Source organism: Sinocyclocheilus anshuiensis, unplaced genomic scaffold, assembly GCF_001515605.1.
Source record: "Sinocyclocheilus anshuiensis isolate Anshui unplaced genomic scaffold, SAMN03320099.WGS_v1.1 scaffold417, whole genome shotgun sequence".
Lineage (NCBI taxonomy): Eukaryota > Metazoa > Chordata > Actinopteri > Cypriniformes > Cyprinidae > Sinocyclocheilus > Sinocyclocheilus anshuiensis.
The window spans coordinates 492,262-509,524 of record NW_015537953.1 but is presented as its reverse complement, the minus strand read 5'-3'; the positions used below and the strand labels follow the sequence as shown (position 1 = coordinate 509,524).

The 17,263-nt window shown below is 34.5% G+C and overlaps 2 protein-coding genes across 4 annotated transcripts; both read right to left on the bottom strand.

Annotated features, from left to right (window-relative positions):
• Positions 1–4,488: 4,488 nt before the first annotated feature.
• LOC107664699 (ubiquitin carboxyl-terminal hydrolase isozyme L5-like) lies at positions 4,489–12,621 on the bottom strand. The gene is made up of 11 exons (XM_016455346.1): positions 12,404–12,621; positions 10,758–10,821; positions 10,566–10,671; positions 10,348–10,473; positions 10,211–10,272; positions 9,986–10,116; positions 9,845–9,908; positions 9,187–9,289; positions 8,991–9,104; positions 7,049–7,147; positions 4,489–4,717 (listed from the first exon to the last, which is right to left on the bottom strand). Exons 1-11 carry the CDS (start codon positions 12,477–12,479, stop codon positions 4,673–4,675), a joined length of 990 nt encoding a protein of 329 aa, XP_016310832.1. The 5' UTR covers positions 12,480–12,621; the 3' UTR covers positions 4,489–4,672.
• A 566-nt stretch (positions 12,622–13,187) lies between these two features.
• glrx2 (glutaredoxin 2) lies at positions 13,188–16,197 on the bottom strand. Of its 3 annotated transcripts, XM_016455654.1 has the most exons (5): positions 16,156–16,197; positions 16,019–16,093; positions 15,316–15,379; positions 13,747–13,923; positions 13,188–13,614 (listed from the first exon to the last, which is right to left on the bottom strand). In XM_016455654.1, exons 1-5 carry the CDS (start codon positions 16,173–16,175, stop codon positions 13,447–13,449), a joined length of 504 nt encoding a protein of 167 aa, XP_016311140.1. In that variant the 5' UTR covers positions 16,176–16,197; the 3' UTR covers positions 13,188–13,446. The 3 variants fall into 3 exon arrangements, with proteins under 3 accessions (XP_016311140.1, XP_016311148.1, XP_016311131.1); XM_016455662.1 differs by lacking the exons at positions 16,019–16,093; positions 16,156–16,197 and adding an exon at positions 15,841–16,008 and having other exon boundaries at positions 13,189–13,614; XM_016455645.1 differs by lacking the exons at positions 16,019–16,093; positions 16,156–16,197 and adding an exon at positions 15,466–15,617 and having other exon boundaries at positions 13,189–13,614.
• Between the last annotated feature and the right edge of the window lie 1,066 nt (positions 16,198–17,263).

Below are 17,263 nucleotides of genomic sequence, written 5' to 3'. Positions count from 1 at the left end.
GCTGGGTTGTGTTGAGCAAGCGAGCTGTTGGCATTTAGAGAGCACTGAGGGCGGGCATCAGGTGAGCAAGCTTGTGAAACGTTGCACGCGCAAAAGTGAAGGTCTGCACATATCCAAAAACGTATTTTAAATGCAAAACTTTGATTTCAAATTCGAACGTTGTTACTAATTTTTTCTCTCTCTCAACATAGTGATGATCTTTTCACTCATACATATTCACGTGTAAGCACAATATTATTAAATGCATTTTACTTCTGTACTGGTTTATATATTAAGTTTATATAAGATGCTCAAGCAAGTGGCAAAACATGTAAACAGCCTACAGTCTACTTTTCTTACGTTAAGGTAGTAGGCTATCACAATTTTAAATTAAAACTTACCATTGACAGAAACAGCCCTCTCGTGCCTTTTTTTTTTTTTTTTGCATTTACATTTACATTAACCCTGCTGGCCATAAAACACTTTGTTTTCTAACTCCACGAGTGCCATCGGTTACCATGTTTATCTAAAAGTTTAGGGTACTTTCCCTTGCTTTACCCATATAGCTAAAACTACTTTAATTAGCCTATATGCATTTATGGTGCAATTAATAAATTTCGTATCAATCCATGTACATTTTTAACGTGAGCAATGCCCTGTCACTTTAATTCAGTGTGTGCAGCACAGCAAAAATAAAATAGACTCAGTGCGGGAATGATCGCTGCGATGCTGCATATACGTACCGCTCGGAACGCATCGAGTGAATGCTCAACAAAAGCAAATGCTCAAAAAGAAAACACGCACTGCAAACGGACTATGAGTGAAACAAAAGAGAAAGGAAACATTGAAATTGCATCATATGACCCCTTTAATATCAATGGTGTTTAAGCCTATGCATTTAGCGCCATCCCCTGACCATTATGTGACGAATTCATTAAAGAATATATTATTTTTTATTTAATTCTGAGAGAATATTCCACCACGGCTGTTTTTCGTGACTTTTCCCTCTGTGAAATTAAGTGTCGGCAACAGCAAACAACGGTGATAGCTAATTTAAAGGTAATGTCACCGCTAAATTTGACTAAATTGGACAGTCACGCTAAATGGAGTTGAGGAGTCGATTCCATCGACTCCGATGGTGGGAGTCGGGAATCGGAGTCGACTCCGAAAAACCTGGAACCGAACACCCCTAATTTCTAGCGCCTCTAGCGTCATCAAACGGAACTGCATAAATGTACCCTTTTCACAAGACTGTGATAACGCGTTTAACGGTCATCAGTATCGTAAATCCTCGAAAGTTTTTCATATTTATTTTTTTTTTTTAAATGTATGAAGCAGGAATTGTGTGCGCTCAAAAAGAACGAGTTCTCAGGTGCGTAGAGCAAAAGGGAGAACATTTTAGTCAAACAAGTCGCTGAATTTGTACACTGAAAAATGTTTTTTCAATCAGACCAAAAAAGGTCTCTCAAAAATGTAGTTTTTATTTTCCATATGCAAAAGTGAAAAAAGTGACAAAGGTGCAAAGTGTTTTAAAAAACAGACCAGAGAGCAAACGTTTCAGCCCATGCTTTCTTCAGTGCTCATGAGGCAAAAAAGCAACAACACACTTATAATAAAGGCACAATTGCAAATTGCTGACATCTTAATCAATGAGGGATAATTGTCATGCCAACAATTTCCCTTTACAAAAAACATACAAGATCCATCTCTTCATTTAATCCAGTCGGGGTTAATGATTTCAACTCAAAAATCCAAAAAGCCTCTCTTTGTAACAATTTTGTATCACGGTTACCACCCCTCCTATGCAAAAGAACCCTCTCAATGCCCAGGAACTTAAAATCAGAAAAAGAATGCTTCGCAGACTCAAAATGACGAAAAACCGGAAAAGTGTGATCTTGTCTCCTGATAGCACTCATATGTTCAACAATTCTAGTGCGCAATGCACGTTTTGTTTTGCCAACATACAATAAAGGGCAAGTACACATAATAATGTATATCACATGAGTTGTTTAACATGTGATCAATTGTTTAATTTTGTAGACTTTACCCATTTGTGGATGTGTAAATGACTTGCATTTTAAATAATGAGAACAGGCAACACAATCTTTACATGGAAAATTTCCCTGGGCATCAGAGAGGGCCCCAGGAATGGGGCTATAGGTATCTGCACGCACCAATTTATCTCGTAGATTTGGAGGCCTGGAGTGAACAAAGAGAGGTGGATCAGTGAATAGGCCTGACAAATCACAATCACTCTGTATGATATGCCAATGATTATTGATTGCCTTTTTGATTTCTAGACTCAAGAGACTAAAAGTAGATTTAATTACACAAGAAAACTTCTTATTTTTGGAGGTCAAGTTAGTATCATCTGGCAAAGATCTAATTTTGCCTAATGCAGTATCTAGCCACTTGATTGGATATCCCCGAGATCAAAAATCACTATATAAGTTCTGGGCTTTGGCTTCAAAGTCATCCTTGTTAGAACAAATGCGAAAAAGTCTCATAAACTGACTATACGGCAGACCACGTTTCAAGGACCTGGGATGAGCACTCCTTGCATGTTAAATACTGTTTTTACAAGTTTCCTTTCTATACAGAGATACAAGTTGGCCATTGATAACTGAGATGTTTGTGTCCAAAAAATTCATGTCTGTTGTCCCCACGATAGGTGAACTTAATGGATGACCTAAGGCAATTCATATAGAAGGCAAAAACTTCAAAATCACTAGCAGAATTGGATTTTGTCAGCTTTTTGGATTTTTGAGTTGAAATCATTAACCCCGACTGGATTAAATGAAGAGATGGATCTTGTATGTTTTTTGTAAAGGGAAATTGTTGGCATGACAATTATCCCTCATTGATTAAGATCAGCTGTCAACAATTTGCAATTGTGCCTTTATAAGTGTGTTGTTGCTTTATAAGCATGGGCTGAAATGTTTGCTCTCTGGTCTGTTTTTTAAAACACTTTGCACCTTTGTCACTTTTTTCACTTTTGCATATGGAAAATAAAAACTAAATTTTTGAGAGACCTTTTCTGGTCTGATTGAAAAAAATGTTTTCAGTGTGCGGACAAATTCAGCGACTTGTTGGACTTAAAAAATGTATGTACATTTATAACACTATTCTTTGTATTATATCACCTTTGCATCAAATTACAAAAAAACAGTTAACGCTAATGCGAGGGTGTTTCTAATGCAGCGTCTATGGGAGGGATGGTAAATTTGACATCGTTCTTTCTTCTGACTGCCGTTATCAGTCTCTCTTAATTTTTTTCCTTTTATTGAAAGTCACGAAAACACTATCGTGGAGTTTTTCTTTTGCTATTTGAGCAAATGGGAATGCAAAAAATATATTTATAATATACAATATAAAATATATTTATAATAAATATACTCCGCTTCGTCCACGGTGAAAGCCGATCCGGCGATCGACAGCGCGAAGTTGAAGTATTTCCTCAGCAACCAGCATGGATCAGCTCCAGGCATGACGAAGCGGATATTTTGGAAGACTTTTGGAAAGTAGTACTCTTGTAACACTCCAAAGAGAAAGGAAAAATTGAAATCGCATCATATGACCTCTTTAAGAAATATTTCTTGTAATATTTAATATTAAATAAAAAACACTTAAAATTAGAAATATTGCTTTAAAAAAAACTGAATTTAACTAAAAAAGACAAAATGCACAAAATTACTAAAACTTAAAATAAAAAACCCTAATTAAAATAATAATTAACAGTTATTATACATAAATAGCACCAAAATAATACTCTCCTTTATAGTTTTTTGAGAAGGAAAAAAAATAAACATGGAAAACATGGAAATTACCCATTATTCCACCAGTGAATATTTCTCACAGTAGTTTGATTTTAAAGACAACGTAGTAGACAAGATTAGAAAAAAAAGATTAACAGTAATCCTGTTATTGTCAATGGAAAAAAAATATATATAATAAAACACCTTGTTTTTTGCATTAAATCCATACTGAATAACTAGTAAGCTATATTTGAGGAATGCAAATAGAGATGCATTTTCGATACTGGTTGCTACGGTGGGAACAACAAGCCTGACGGCAGTCTGTCTGCCCATGTGAGTCTGCGTCACACTCCCAAATTAAACATCCCAGATGACAGGAAACATCAGGACAAAAACCAGCTCTATTACAAACATGAGAAACACAAAACTGCCAAGTAAAGCAACCCAATTCTTAGAAAACAAGAAGCAGTTTGACATTGCTTAACGGACAGCAAGACGCTTTCCATGTGTTATTAGTGCAGATTTATGATGCATCATAATTATAAATCTTTCTCGATTTAACAGTTACTAACAGAAGAGACTTTTCACATTTGTGTTATTTAAATTTAATTCTGATTAGGTTCATTATTAATAGGTCATGAATAATAGATACATTAGTGCTTAAATGTACAATATTTTACAGCAATTTAAGACTCATTTATCGTTTTTTTTCCATTTGCTAATCAGAAAAAAAGAACAACATGAAACAACACTATTACTGAACAAATTAAATTTATATGAAAATAAGACATTTAAACATCTCTTTGCATGCATGCACAGACATGAAGGAAATGACAGCAAGACTTCACTTCCAGGTGCTCCGTTTATGGGATACAGAAGACAAATGCACATCAAGATATTCCGCGGCATAAAATTAAACCGGGTCTAACACTGTGGGGTTACTTGGCTTCTTGTATTTTTTTGGCACTTTGTTTTTCCTTTGCCTGAAGAAACAGAGGGGAAAAAACAATTTAATATTCATCCCTTTTGAAGTGAATTCAGATTTGGAATTCCTGGGCCCTCATTTAGCAACAGTGCGTAGAAAAGGTTCTATATTTTGTCCTACGAATGAAATTTATTATGTGCCTAAGTACAAGAAAATCCGTATTTATCAAACGTGCGCACACAATTCTTACGCACATGAGTAAGCAATCATTGTTGATAAATCCCACATGTGTGTGTAAGTAACATGCTCGTTCACGTTCACTTGCATTCGGAAACACCTCCAATTAACCATATATGGTGACAACACCTCCCTTTATAAATCACGTGAATGTATGTGTCCTCACCGAAATCATGGCAAAGAAAGCGGTACCGACTGAGAAGCCGTTCTGTGCTCTCACTCTCAGCGCGGTCTTTGAAAACGCATTCTCTGCAGAGCGCATTGTTTGCCAAGTCTTCCAATAATGCAAGATAAGCCATTGTACGGAGACAAACAAAAGTCTTTTATAGGGTTTGACACCAATTACGCAACTTGTCTGTTTAAAACCAGACATGATAAACTGAGTGTTTTATAATTAAAGGAAACAGGACATATGTGGATTGCTTAATGCATACTGTGACACTCTTAAATGCTCTTTATGTGTAGTGTCGCTATTCTGCCACTAGATTCTCTGCGTAAGCATGCTCAGAGGTGTGCTTATATTTACACACATTTCTACGTACAAGTACAAGTTGTAGATCCCACACTTTGCGTGAAACTGTTCTTACGCACTCATTACGCACACATCTGTGCGTACGCACTGTTGATAAATGAGGCCCCTAGAATTTTGAATTGGAATACAAGAATATTTCCAACACTGCACTCTGCGTGAATAAATGCAAATGTACTAGGATATTATATGGATGCCAGTGTTTCTCCTACCATTATATTAGGGGGCGCCCCGGCCCCCTTGAAGGGCAAGTTAATTTTATTTAATTGTATTTTCTATATAGTCAGATCACAAAAGAAATCATTTAAGGTTACCTTTCATATAGAACAGGTCTACATCTTGTTCTTTTATTAAACAAACTAAATAGTCTTATGCTATTTATCTTATTTACACGAGGGCATGTCATTTCTGTCTCTACATGGTCGCGCGTTTATAATTCTCCTCTGCTCTCTTTATCGCGCACGGCGGAGTTCTGCCCCATCACATGATCACAATTCAAGATATGGGGACAGAAAATGTATATATTTATATCATTTTATATAGTTAATCGATTATCACACGAAGAGTGCCGTTTTTTCTTCAAAAATCGGCATGATTACAAATGTGATATTGATTCCGTAAACAATAAGTTAATATTAAGAGACTTACGTTTTAGTCACCATATTGCCTGTTTTTGCTCAATTTCGCCAACAAAAATCATTCCAAACACAGCCACAGCACAGTTTTGCTCTCTGAGCAACATGACTGAGCAGTGTTTCGTTCCTGAATGAATCAACCGTTTAAATGATTCGGTTCAGTCGCAATGACTCACTTAACAGTGGCTTGCTGCCACCTGCTGGCGGTTTTAATTTCACATTTAAAGTATCTTTTCATTTTTTAAATAATTTCAAATATCAGTTCAACGTTAAAATATCAAAACATTACTTATGCATTTGTAACTGTAGGTTAAAGCATTCCATGTCCCTCCGAGCTGCATTAACGTGTAAATACATCTAAATGACACTTCAGATGCAACTTCTGCAAAGATGAATTTTGTTGATATTGATTTCATTTGTTTGGTAACAGCCTAAATGTATTATTATTATTATTATGGTTGCAAAAAGGTGGAAAATGTCCAGTAAATTTCGGAAATATTACAGAAATTTTGGAAACTTTTCAGGATTTTTTGGAATATTCCAGGTATTTTTGGAAAGTTTCCGGAAATTTTCCACCCCTTTGCAACCCTAATTATTATTATTATTATAATTGACCGATTAAATGTAAGAATTTGACTCAGAAGATGATGCAGACTTTTAGAAAAAATGGCTTTTTAAAGGTAAAGATGCCCATAAAAGGTAAAAATCTATTTAAACTTACTGGAAAAGATTAATATTTTAGCACTGCTGTGAACTGACCACATAGAATATGAAGAATATCAAAAACTTTAGGAGTTTAGGAGTCTAATTATCGTTATCGATAAAATCCCAGAAAATATAGAGAAAATATAGTGTTTCATGCAAATCTAATTACAAGAGAACAAAAGACTGTAAGCTCAACAGCAAAGTCAAGATAACGTATACACTGCCCTCTAGTGGTGTGATGAGACAGGCTATCAAACACACTGGTGACTGTGACTGGACTTACCTTTTCCACCAGTGGTATCAGCTGCTGATATTCGGCCAACGTCTTCAGTAACTCCATTATAAAGGGTAGGTAGTTGTGCTTCCTTCTAATGTTCTCAATCTTAAAAAAAAACAAACAAACAAAAAGTGTAGATTTTTTTTTACTTTTCACTTTTCTTTTTTTACTTTTCATATTCTTATACTTTATTTAAGAGGCATTTCGCCACCACCACCACAATAATAATAATAATAATAATAATAATAATAATGTTATTGTTTTCTTCATTGGTCCATTAAGTTTTCTTTAACTTTAAGTTGTTATAAAATATCACTTTATAATAATAATTATTATTATATTAATAAAGTAATATTAATATCATTAAATTATATTTTATAAAAATGTAAAAATAAACATAATTATTAAAAAATATTATTATTATATTATTACAAAAAACTTAAAAAAAAAAAAAAAAAAAAAGTCCCATATGCTTGTACTTTCTTTAAGAGGCACCACCACCACCCACAATAATAATAATAAATAAATAAAACATGTTATTGTAATATAAAAATAATGTTATTGTTTTCATTTAAGTTGTTATTAAATATAATTTGTAATAATAATAATAATTATTATTATTAATAATAATAACAATATAATTAATATATATTTTATAAAAACTTTAAAATAAAACAATACATTATTATTAATATTATATAAGTGACATTTACAACTATAGTTTTTATATTTTTAATAATAATAAATTATAATGTTAATAATTATAATATTATAATTACATGAATTATATTTATAACTTAAAAATAAATTATTATTATTATTATTATTATTATCATTATTATTATAAAGTCAAGTTAAATTTTAAAAACTTAAGTTTATAAGTGTCAATGAGGAACAAAAACAACAGTATTGAGATATTTGATATTTTATACTTTATACAATATCATATTACTTATTAATATAAATAACTTGTTTTTTTTTTTTTTTATTAGAAAAATAATATTATTATAAAATAATTTGATAACATACATAACTTAAAGGTTATCTTTATACTGTATTACTATATTACAATTAAATCCTAATCTAATCATGACAAACTATATATCGTTGGAAAGGTCTAAGACTCTTAAATAATTTTGAACAAAAACATTGGTAAAATATCTATTTAGGAGTCTTAGACCTTTCCAACGATATATAGTTTGTCATGATTGTAATAGATTAATTTTTGACAAGAGTGCACCTCAAAAATCTACATCATAACAGGAGTTCTGACCTTTGTCAAAAAAAGTCTTCTTTGTTGCCTTTTTCTCTATCACACTTTAGAAATCATCAGAAATTATATATCAATTGAAACCTTTAAATCTCAAAATTCATCCTTTGAAACCCATTTTAAATTCAAACATTGCATTACCATGAAAATGGTACATCAATATCATGTTACAAAATGTTTTAGTTCATAAATTATAAAAATTTAAGTTTGGATCGTGCACTTTCACGTCTATGTTCAAAAATGTGAGTGACAGTTAAGGGGTTAAAACATCAATAAGGAAAACAAATAATAATATTAATAATGTTATACTGTACTAATATTAATTATTATATATTTATATGTATTTAATATTAATAATGTTAATGTTTTATTTTTTTAATAACAATAATTGATTAATAATATTTTATTTTATAATGCATTATATATAATTTGTAATATAACCTTTTAATAGACAAATTAATATGAATGAAAATTAACAAATTAATATGAATGAATAAATACATATTTAATATAAATAATAATGTCACGTTTTATATGCATTATCAATAATAATAAAGACAACTTGAGTTATTAATATTAATAATATTCCTAATAATACACTATTAATACGTTACTTTTTAAATGATACTTTTTACATTTTTAAATGATAAAGTATGTAACTGATGGAAAAGTACATACTTTGTATCTCTTAAGTTTTTGGTTCTCTTCTTCGATCTGGAGCTGATACTTGGCGATCTCTGACTGGATAGAGCTGACATGATTTCCACTCTGGTCTGTGTCCATCGGCTCTTCCTGTGAACAGCAGAAACAGCAGTCTTTAAACAACCTTCATCATTCTGTCATTCCAGCATTTGACGCAGTCAGAAGATCTCACCTCTGTGAGCTGCGCCTGCAGTTCAACGATCTTCTTTTCATAAATCATCTTGCGGTCTGAAACAATGGCCATCAAGTTGAATCGAATCTCACCCTCGCTGTATCTGGATGGGTTCAAAAGCAGAAATGCTTTAATAAAACCCAGTTCTGTCAGGACCACTATCGTCAAAATGATAGATACTTAGCATAACGTTTGGTTTGGCGGTATGGTTCTGTTCTCGGCAAAAACCTCCCTGCCCATCCATGCAGCCTGTCATGAATGAGCAGGGAGAGCAGCAATAATAACCCCCCCTAGGGTTAACAGAACAGAACAAGGCAGATATCATTAATGTACTTAATGATATTTAAGTGTAACACTTTATTCAAGATAAAGGAGTCTGATTAGCAAGGAATATCAGAAAGCCAAGTCCTGACTGTGGCGAAAGGAGGAGCTGGGGATGGAGGAGGGTAATTTGCTCCGGAGCAAGCTGAAAAGCTGCTGAATAATACTGAATAGAGCTTATATAGGAATGCTGCGATAGGTGTCGTATTCCTATAGGTAGATGTGATCAGCTGAGAATCAGCTGATGCAAGCTTGACTCACGTGACCTGCCGGAACTAACGCTAACGCTTAATTTCTGTAGAAATATCAACTCAAATCACATTGGCTTGACGCTTACTTCTGTATTCTTTTCTCAATGACGGGCCGTACAGCACTGATCCAGTCATCCTCGTTACACACGCCTGTAAAATGTGACAAAATTATTAAAAACATAAACAAACTGATGAAAAACAAACGATTCAACATCGATTCCACCTACCTAGATCTATGGGTCCTTCACGAAGTCCGTCCAACTCATAAAGTCGGCCGTTAGCAGGAACGTAACTCACAAAATGAAAAGCGTCCTCTTCTTTAGCCGACGACTTTGCATCAAACTCAAACATCTGTTGTCTTTAGAAAAAAAAAAGCAATTTCTCAGTGTTATATAACACTTATTATATATTGTAAAAGAGAAGAAACCTTCATAAAAGCACATAGAAATAACCTGGCGAAGCTGTTGTGAACTTGTCGAATCACTTCAGAGTTACTGAGAGCAAGCCCCTTCATCTTAAACATAAACAAAGTCATATAAAGCAATAATAATGAAAAATACCTTTTAAAATAAAATGCGCGCCAACTTACCGCAGCATCAAAACTCTGCGAAAACTCTTTAAATTCTGTCAGCGTTTCCCCAAGGTGCATATCAGGATGTGTACAGTTTAACAACACGCTGACGATCGCTTGGGTCGCACAGGCATTATTGATGACCTGAAACAGTATGTTTGCGAATATTATTTTCTAGATATCCTTTTTGCTCTTAGCAGCAGTTTGCGGATTTGATGAAATTCGTAATTGTGCACCTGCTTGGTGAAGAAGATCTCCTCCAGCCTTGAGTCTTGAACTATAGACCCCGCTGGCTCCTCACCGGGTTGCCACTTGAAGAGGAAAATCAGACCATGAACGGGCCTGAAATGATTTACATGCATATTCAATTGCAGTTTAAACACTGGAGGAAGACTGAATATAATAACTGATTCAAGGGTGTTGCTTACTTGAGATTTTCAAAGTTTTCTGGCTCCATGCTCCATATCTCTTCGACCTGTGCACCTTTGCATCCTAATGACAACAACAGAGACATCAATGTCGCAAGACTTTCGAACAAACCAATGCTGAACTGAGGATTCAAAACTCTCAAACGATGCCTAAATAATGTTTAAATGCACCAGTATGAAGTCATTTTAAAAATCCTGAACCTAATGTTTGATTACACCAATGATGATCCAGAAACATTTAAACATACTAATAATGCTTGGAATGTGCAAATATACTGAATCAATTGTTCAAACACTCTTTTTATGCACACAAAATGATCAACTACATATTTTAAACGTGCAAATGATGTCCAAATATACTGTGACAAATGTTTCAATGCACCTTTAATGTCCACAAAAAATATAAACAGAATTTTTAGAAGGTGCAAATGATGGCCAAACATACTGAATCAAATGTTTGAAGTCTACAAAAAAATATGAATTGAATGTTCGTAACGGGTAAACGACTCGCAGATATATCGAATCTATGGTCGCATGCATATCCAAAGGAAAATGGACTGAACGTTTAGAACACGCAAATGATGTCCACTTGTAATGAATCAAATGTTTGAGGGAGTCTTGACATAAAATGAATCGACTCTCTGGAACTTGCAAATGCTACTCAAACACTGAATCAAATGTTTGAACGCATACTGTCCACATGAAAAACGAATTCAATGTTCACAACACGTATACTGAATCAAATTTTCCAATCAAACGTTTGCGGGAAACAAAATGAAATGGAATTCTCAGAACGCTGAATCGAATGTTCGAACGCAATATGATCCCCACAAAAAATATGAACGTTCAGAACAAGCAAACGATACCCCAAAGCACCTCAAAGACATTGTAGGAAAGCATCTATATAATGTCCACAAAAATATGAATCGAATGTTCGGAACTTGTCCAAATATACTGTGGTCAATGATCGTTAGTAAGGAACCACCAATGCTGACAGAAATATAAATCGATTGTTTGGAACGTGCAAATAAAAGCCTAAATATACCGAATCAAATGCTTAGAACATACATGATACAACACACGCTGTATCTTGTTTTCGGAAGGCATCATAAATTATAATTAATCTAAATTATGATTAATGTAATCGATTAATCGTCATTGTTGTTGCTTCTGAATGTTTGATTCAGTATTTTGGGGGGTATAGCCCCCAAATTACTGAATCAAACATTCAGAAGCAGCAATAATTAAACGAACTTTGTTCAAAGGCACCAATAATGAATACAAAACGATGCTTGTTCCGATGCCCAAATATGATTCGGAACACACATGATGCCCAAAAAACGCCGTCTAGGTAGGCTGCTCACTACTTTTTGAGCCACGTTCAATGACATTTATACGGTACACAGGTTCAGAACAGCAGAAATGTGAGGCAGCTGTCATTCTGCATTAATTAACAAGTGCAGCGCTGACTCATGCGCAGAGCCCGTTCAATGAATTCAGCCAATTATATGGATTTACACCACATTGCAGGCTGGTAATCAAACCCAATATAAACTACAAATCATACTGAAATTCTAAAGCACTGAAATGAAGCAAAACTAGCGCACTCACACGCACCGCTAATGTATGTAATATAGAGAACTCACCAAAGCCCTTTATCAGCTCTGTGAAAACTCCAGGGTCGCTTTCCATAAGACACCATTCCCCAGCGCTTCCCGCCATTTCTGTAATTATGTTTCTTATTGTAAACAGAAAATTGTGCTCGAGTAGCGGTTAGACGAGGCTAATGGGACTCGTTCACACATACAGTAGTTTTCCCGGCATTCCTTTCGACGGACGTCATTCTTCTGCTTCACGTGGTGCCTTAGAAATGTGAGGCGCTTCTGCCTCCACGTGTCCAGGAGCGTGTTCGAGGCGAGCAGGTCTTTGCCTTTTTTTTTATTTAATTTCAAAATTAAAATGTTACAAAATGATTTAACAGGGCTTCAGAATAGCAACAGAGTTGACAGTTTAGTTCATGTAGACATTATGGGAGCCCGTTTCAAATGAATGAATAAATTAAATATTTCCTCGCAAATCTGCATTTATATTTGACAATTCAAAAATGTGAGGTCAGAATTCTGAGCTTATAGCTCACAGTTCTATATTCTGAATTGCAAAAAAGTCAAAATTGTGAGACATGAACTCAGAATTGCAGGAAAAAGTGTCAGAATTATGAGATTAAAAGTTACAATTACCTTTTTAATTCTGAGGCAGAAACAGGCGTTCATACATCACTGCTCAAAGTCAGAAATATTTATTAGTATTAATAATCAGTATGAAAAATAAGGTTTTATTTCAAACCAGTGGGTGTTTGTGCGTTTACATCAGAAAAATGAACACTTCAACATTTTTGCAAAAGACTTTAATACTTTATTTTAAATAGTTATGTACATAAAGGAATACTGAGGTTTTGTAACTCAGATCAAATAAAGTCATCTAAAATGCTTGGTGTAATACCATTTGATATTATATTTTACAAGAAAGCATACCGTGCATAACAACCCCAAACTAACAATGCTCATAATGTCAATCATTCAGGAAAGTATTTTTCCCCCCGACAGCAGCATACGTATTAAAACACATCTACTTAACCTCTGTTTGGGCTGTTCACGGGTGACCAACGAGTATGAACACATAATACAAAACATTATGACTGATTATGTTGATACTGAGCATTGCCTGAGCCCTCAGGGCTGGTACTCAAACAGCACGGCCTACACTGTTCAATAAGAGGCAGAAGTTTCCCTTGCTGGTGGAGCTGCTTTGTATCTGTGCCTCCTCCAATGCACTGCCCGTTAATAAAGACTCTTGGCACCTGAAGGAGTTAAAAGGGTTAAGGTCAACAACACTATTTTGGCAAACACAATAAATCTAATCGTGTGCATAATTCTAATCAGCATCCAGGACTGTAAATGTTTTATAAACATAAATAAATTACAGGACTTACTGTTCTGGCACCTGTCATTTGCGCTAAGGTCTCCTGGAGACGTCCACCATCATTGTGCTGATCCAGTTCAACAACTTTATATGCAGCTCCGATCTCTTTAAAAACATTCTTCGCCATCTTGCAGTATGGGCACGTGGTTTTGGAGAATATCACAACACAGTTACTGGACACAACCTCCTGTATAAAAAGATCCAGGTTAATAAATAAAAACAGATATTGAAGGCATAAGATACATATATGAAATCAGCTTTTGATTTTCCTGATAACAACTGCTGATGTGATAGAAATGTGAAGAAAACCTCCAGGTCTGCTTTGGTTGTTGTTTGTAGGGCAAAATTGATGTGATAATGTTTCAATATGATTTAAAGATACTGTTGTTGCTATTATTAACAACAATCATAATAATAGTAAAAATACATTCAGTTCAATTCAAGTTTATTTGTATAGCGCTTTTCACAATACAAATCGTTGCAAAGCAGCTTTACAGGAAATTAAGTTTCTACAATATATTTAGTAGTAGCTTATCAGTGGTGAGGTGACTATGTCAAGCTGATGTACATATGGCAGAAATGTATGACGTACAAATGACGCAATCAAACAGACGATGAACACTATTAATAGCAATGATTATATGATGCAATCAAACTTATAGCAAAATTATGTATGTATTATAATATTGTATGTATATGCATATTTTATTATTATTATTATTAGTAGTAGTAGTAGTAGTTTTATATAAAATATTTTTAAAATAAATGTTACTATTGTAATATTACAGTGTAACATTTTGTAAAATTGTAAAAATAACCATAAAATTACAATACTAATATTTATGGCTTAAACTACTGATCTTTTATTTTGAAGGAAAACGTTGGGTAGGCCTTAAAGCTTCTCTTTTGTTAAAAATAGCTGGTTATAAACACTTCTCATTCCAAATATCATTCACTGCAAACTGAACTGCTCTGAGACGCTAAAAACACTGGATTATGAGCTGCTCGTGTGTAAAAGAACACAGTGCCATGCTTTACTCTGACACATGCAGCGCATTTTTATATTATAACTAAATCGTAGCCTCTGCAATCTGATAATTGCACTAAGCCATATAGCGCTTCTTTTATTTATATAATACGTTTTATTCTGATCAATCGTGCTGCCCTAATGTATGTAAACACTGAAGAATGTTGGTAACAAAAGTTTTGTTTCCCTCCGACTTCCATTGTATTTTTAGTCCATACAATTGAAGTCAATGGGAATAGAGACTTGTTTGGTTACCAAAATTCTTAAAAAAAAAAATGATGCAACATGAGTAAATGATGACAAATTCTTCAGTTGTTATTCTCATTCGTGAATCAAATTAAGTTAAACCTTTTCATTTGATCCAGTTCACAACAAAAACAAACAAAAAAACTCTAAATCATTAATTCACGTATCTTTCTGATCTGGGCTGTGTGGAATTTTTTAATTTCACAGAAAAAGACAGTCATACAGATTCGAATCGACATGACTGAAAAAAGAAGTCAGACTAATTTTCTGAATACTATGAACCAAAACAAACCAGTACAAGCTTACCTGGACAAGCTGAGTACACGCTGAGCTTGACAACCCAGGCGCTGCCGACGTGAAATTCCCCATTCTACATAAACGACACGAAATTAGGTTCAAACTGAGGGGGAAAAAAACTCAAAACAACAACAGACTTAGATCAACACACAATATGACCTTGTTATAATCACTGGTCTGTAAAAAAGACATGCTGAAGATACAAGGAAAGCAAACGCAGCTAGTGCAGATACAAGAGAATTAGACTGGCAATTTAAATCAGTCATGTTGTTTAGTTGTCTAGTCCCAACTGAATAACTAACTAACAAGGATCTCACTGCTAGACTGTAATCTGATCAGATCACACAGGGGGGATTTAAACAGTTAATGACCCTAAAATCAGCCTATGGCTTTTGTCTCCTAAAATAGGATAACGTTGTACCGTCCAGAACGGAACAAACGCAACGGCGGTGTTGATTTCACCTACTGTTTATTTCAATGTAAACAGGATAATGTTAAATTATATTATCTAATATTAATTATCCTCATAATGACCTTAGAGTCTGGTAAGCCTGTTTGGATTTGTAGAAACATCCTCTCGTAAACATTATTGGAGTGTAAATAACGACAAGCACCGCGTAATAAATAAAAAGCCCTCCTAAGACAGTAACCGGTTTTACATAAAACCCCCTTTTTCTTCTATTTTGCTACAAAGTCCAAAACACAGGCGTACCTCTTAACCGGAACCACATTGATATGACGTAGAAGCCCCGCCCTCCACGGGTCATCTGAATACTTTGCTGCCAGCCTGTGTGGCTGCGGTTCTGAAACTGCTGGTGCTGCGGGTCTGCAGCTGGATACTATTGGGGCCTCTCCTGATCATTGAACATTACGAGACACAAACTTGTTTTCCTCTAGGGGGACACAGTGGCTCAGAACCCCGAATTACCATGATTTTGTAGCATTGCAGATATACTGTATGTGCACACTAAATGTATGCATCCTATATTTTTAATATAGGCCTATTAATTCAGAAGACAGGCACCTGACATGCAAACAAATTATGCCTAAAATGCCTCACCCGTAAATCACATTGGTTCACCAGCGTTGAGAAAAGTAACAGATATCAGGTTACACTGAAAATAAGTCTATGTGATAATGTGGCACACACAAACCTTAACATCCAGTAACAGTAAGAGTACATTTCCTCACATTTATCATGTCACGTCAAAGTCCGAGACTTCCAAACCATTAGCCGCTGGAAGTAAACAAATAGAAGGAAAAAATGCAGTGAACGGTCACAGTTTGAGCTACAAACCAGTGTGTTTATAATTGCGACATTACATTAATATGATAAGAAAAACCAGTTTGCGGTGGGTATCAAGCAGCATAACGAGCTGTTTTGTAGAGATAAATAAAAGCGGGTGACACCGTAAGCGACTCGCATTCAAATGGCCGCTCCCACTCTCTTATGTTAAAAATAGAGGGTATAGAGTTTGTCCAGTGTTTTGGAAATTTTAATGTGTACATCATCTTTGTCCTTCAAAGTTAGGCTTTTTTTTTGTTTTAAATCTGAGAGAACTGTCATTTTGCATCCATAGGGTGGCACTATGCTATTCTGTAAAATGCATGACATAGAACCAACGCAGGATTTTGTTTTAGTTATCCTTTTTTTTTTGTCTGTTTCCCCATTTTATGACAAGTGATTTAATGCTGCTCCCTAATCTCTGGTTTTCACAAAAGCTGCCATATTGCCGTCTGCAAGAAAAAGGCAATTGATTTTTCTACCCCGCTAATCCTTATGAATTAACCAAAAAGAATTAAGGCTGTTCTTGTTACTTTTTTAAAACAACAACATGATTTATCCATCTTATGGTTATTTTGTCAACAATAAATGTTCTGAAAACCCCAAGGATGAGGAATTTAATATTACATATTACAGCACAAAACTGGCCGTAAAATTGTTCTATAGCCTGAG

Excerpts from the sequence above, each read along its gene's own strand:
- LOC107664699 (XM_016455346.1), bottom strand. The coding sequence starts at position 12,479 with ATGGCGGGAAGCGCTGGGGAATGGTGTCTTATGGAAAGCGACCCTGGA. Across the intron at positions 9,105-9,186 it reads TGCAGGCGCAGCTCACAGAG|GAAGAGCCGATGGACACAGA; the intron begins GTGAGATCTTCT and ends TGCTGTTCACAG. Across the intron at positions 4,718-7,048 it reads TGATACCACTGGTGGAAAAG|GCAAAGGAAAAACAAAGTGC; the intron begins GTAAGTCCAGTC and ends CTGTTTCTTCAG.
- glrx2 (XM_016455645.1), bottom strand. The coding sequence starts at position 15,572 with ATGACTGATTTAAATTGCCAGTCTAATTCTCTTGTATCTGCACTAGCT. Across the intron at positions 15,380-15,465 it reads AGACCAGTGATTATAACAAG|AATGGGGAATTTCACGTCGG; the intron begins GTCATATTGTGT and ends TCGTTTATGTAG. Across the intron at positions 13,615-13,746 it reads AAATGACAGGTGCCAGAACA|GTGCCAAGAGTCTTTATTAA; the intron begins GTAAGTCCTGTA and ends TAACTCCTTCAG.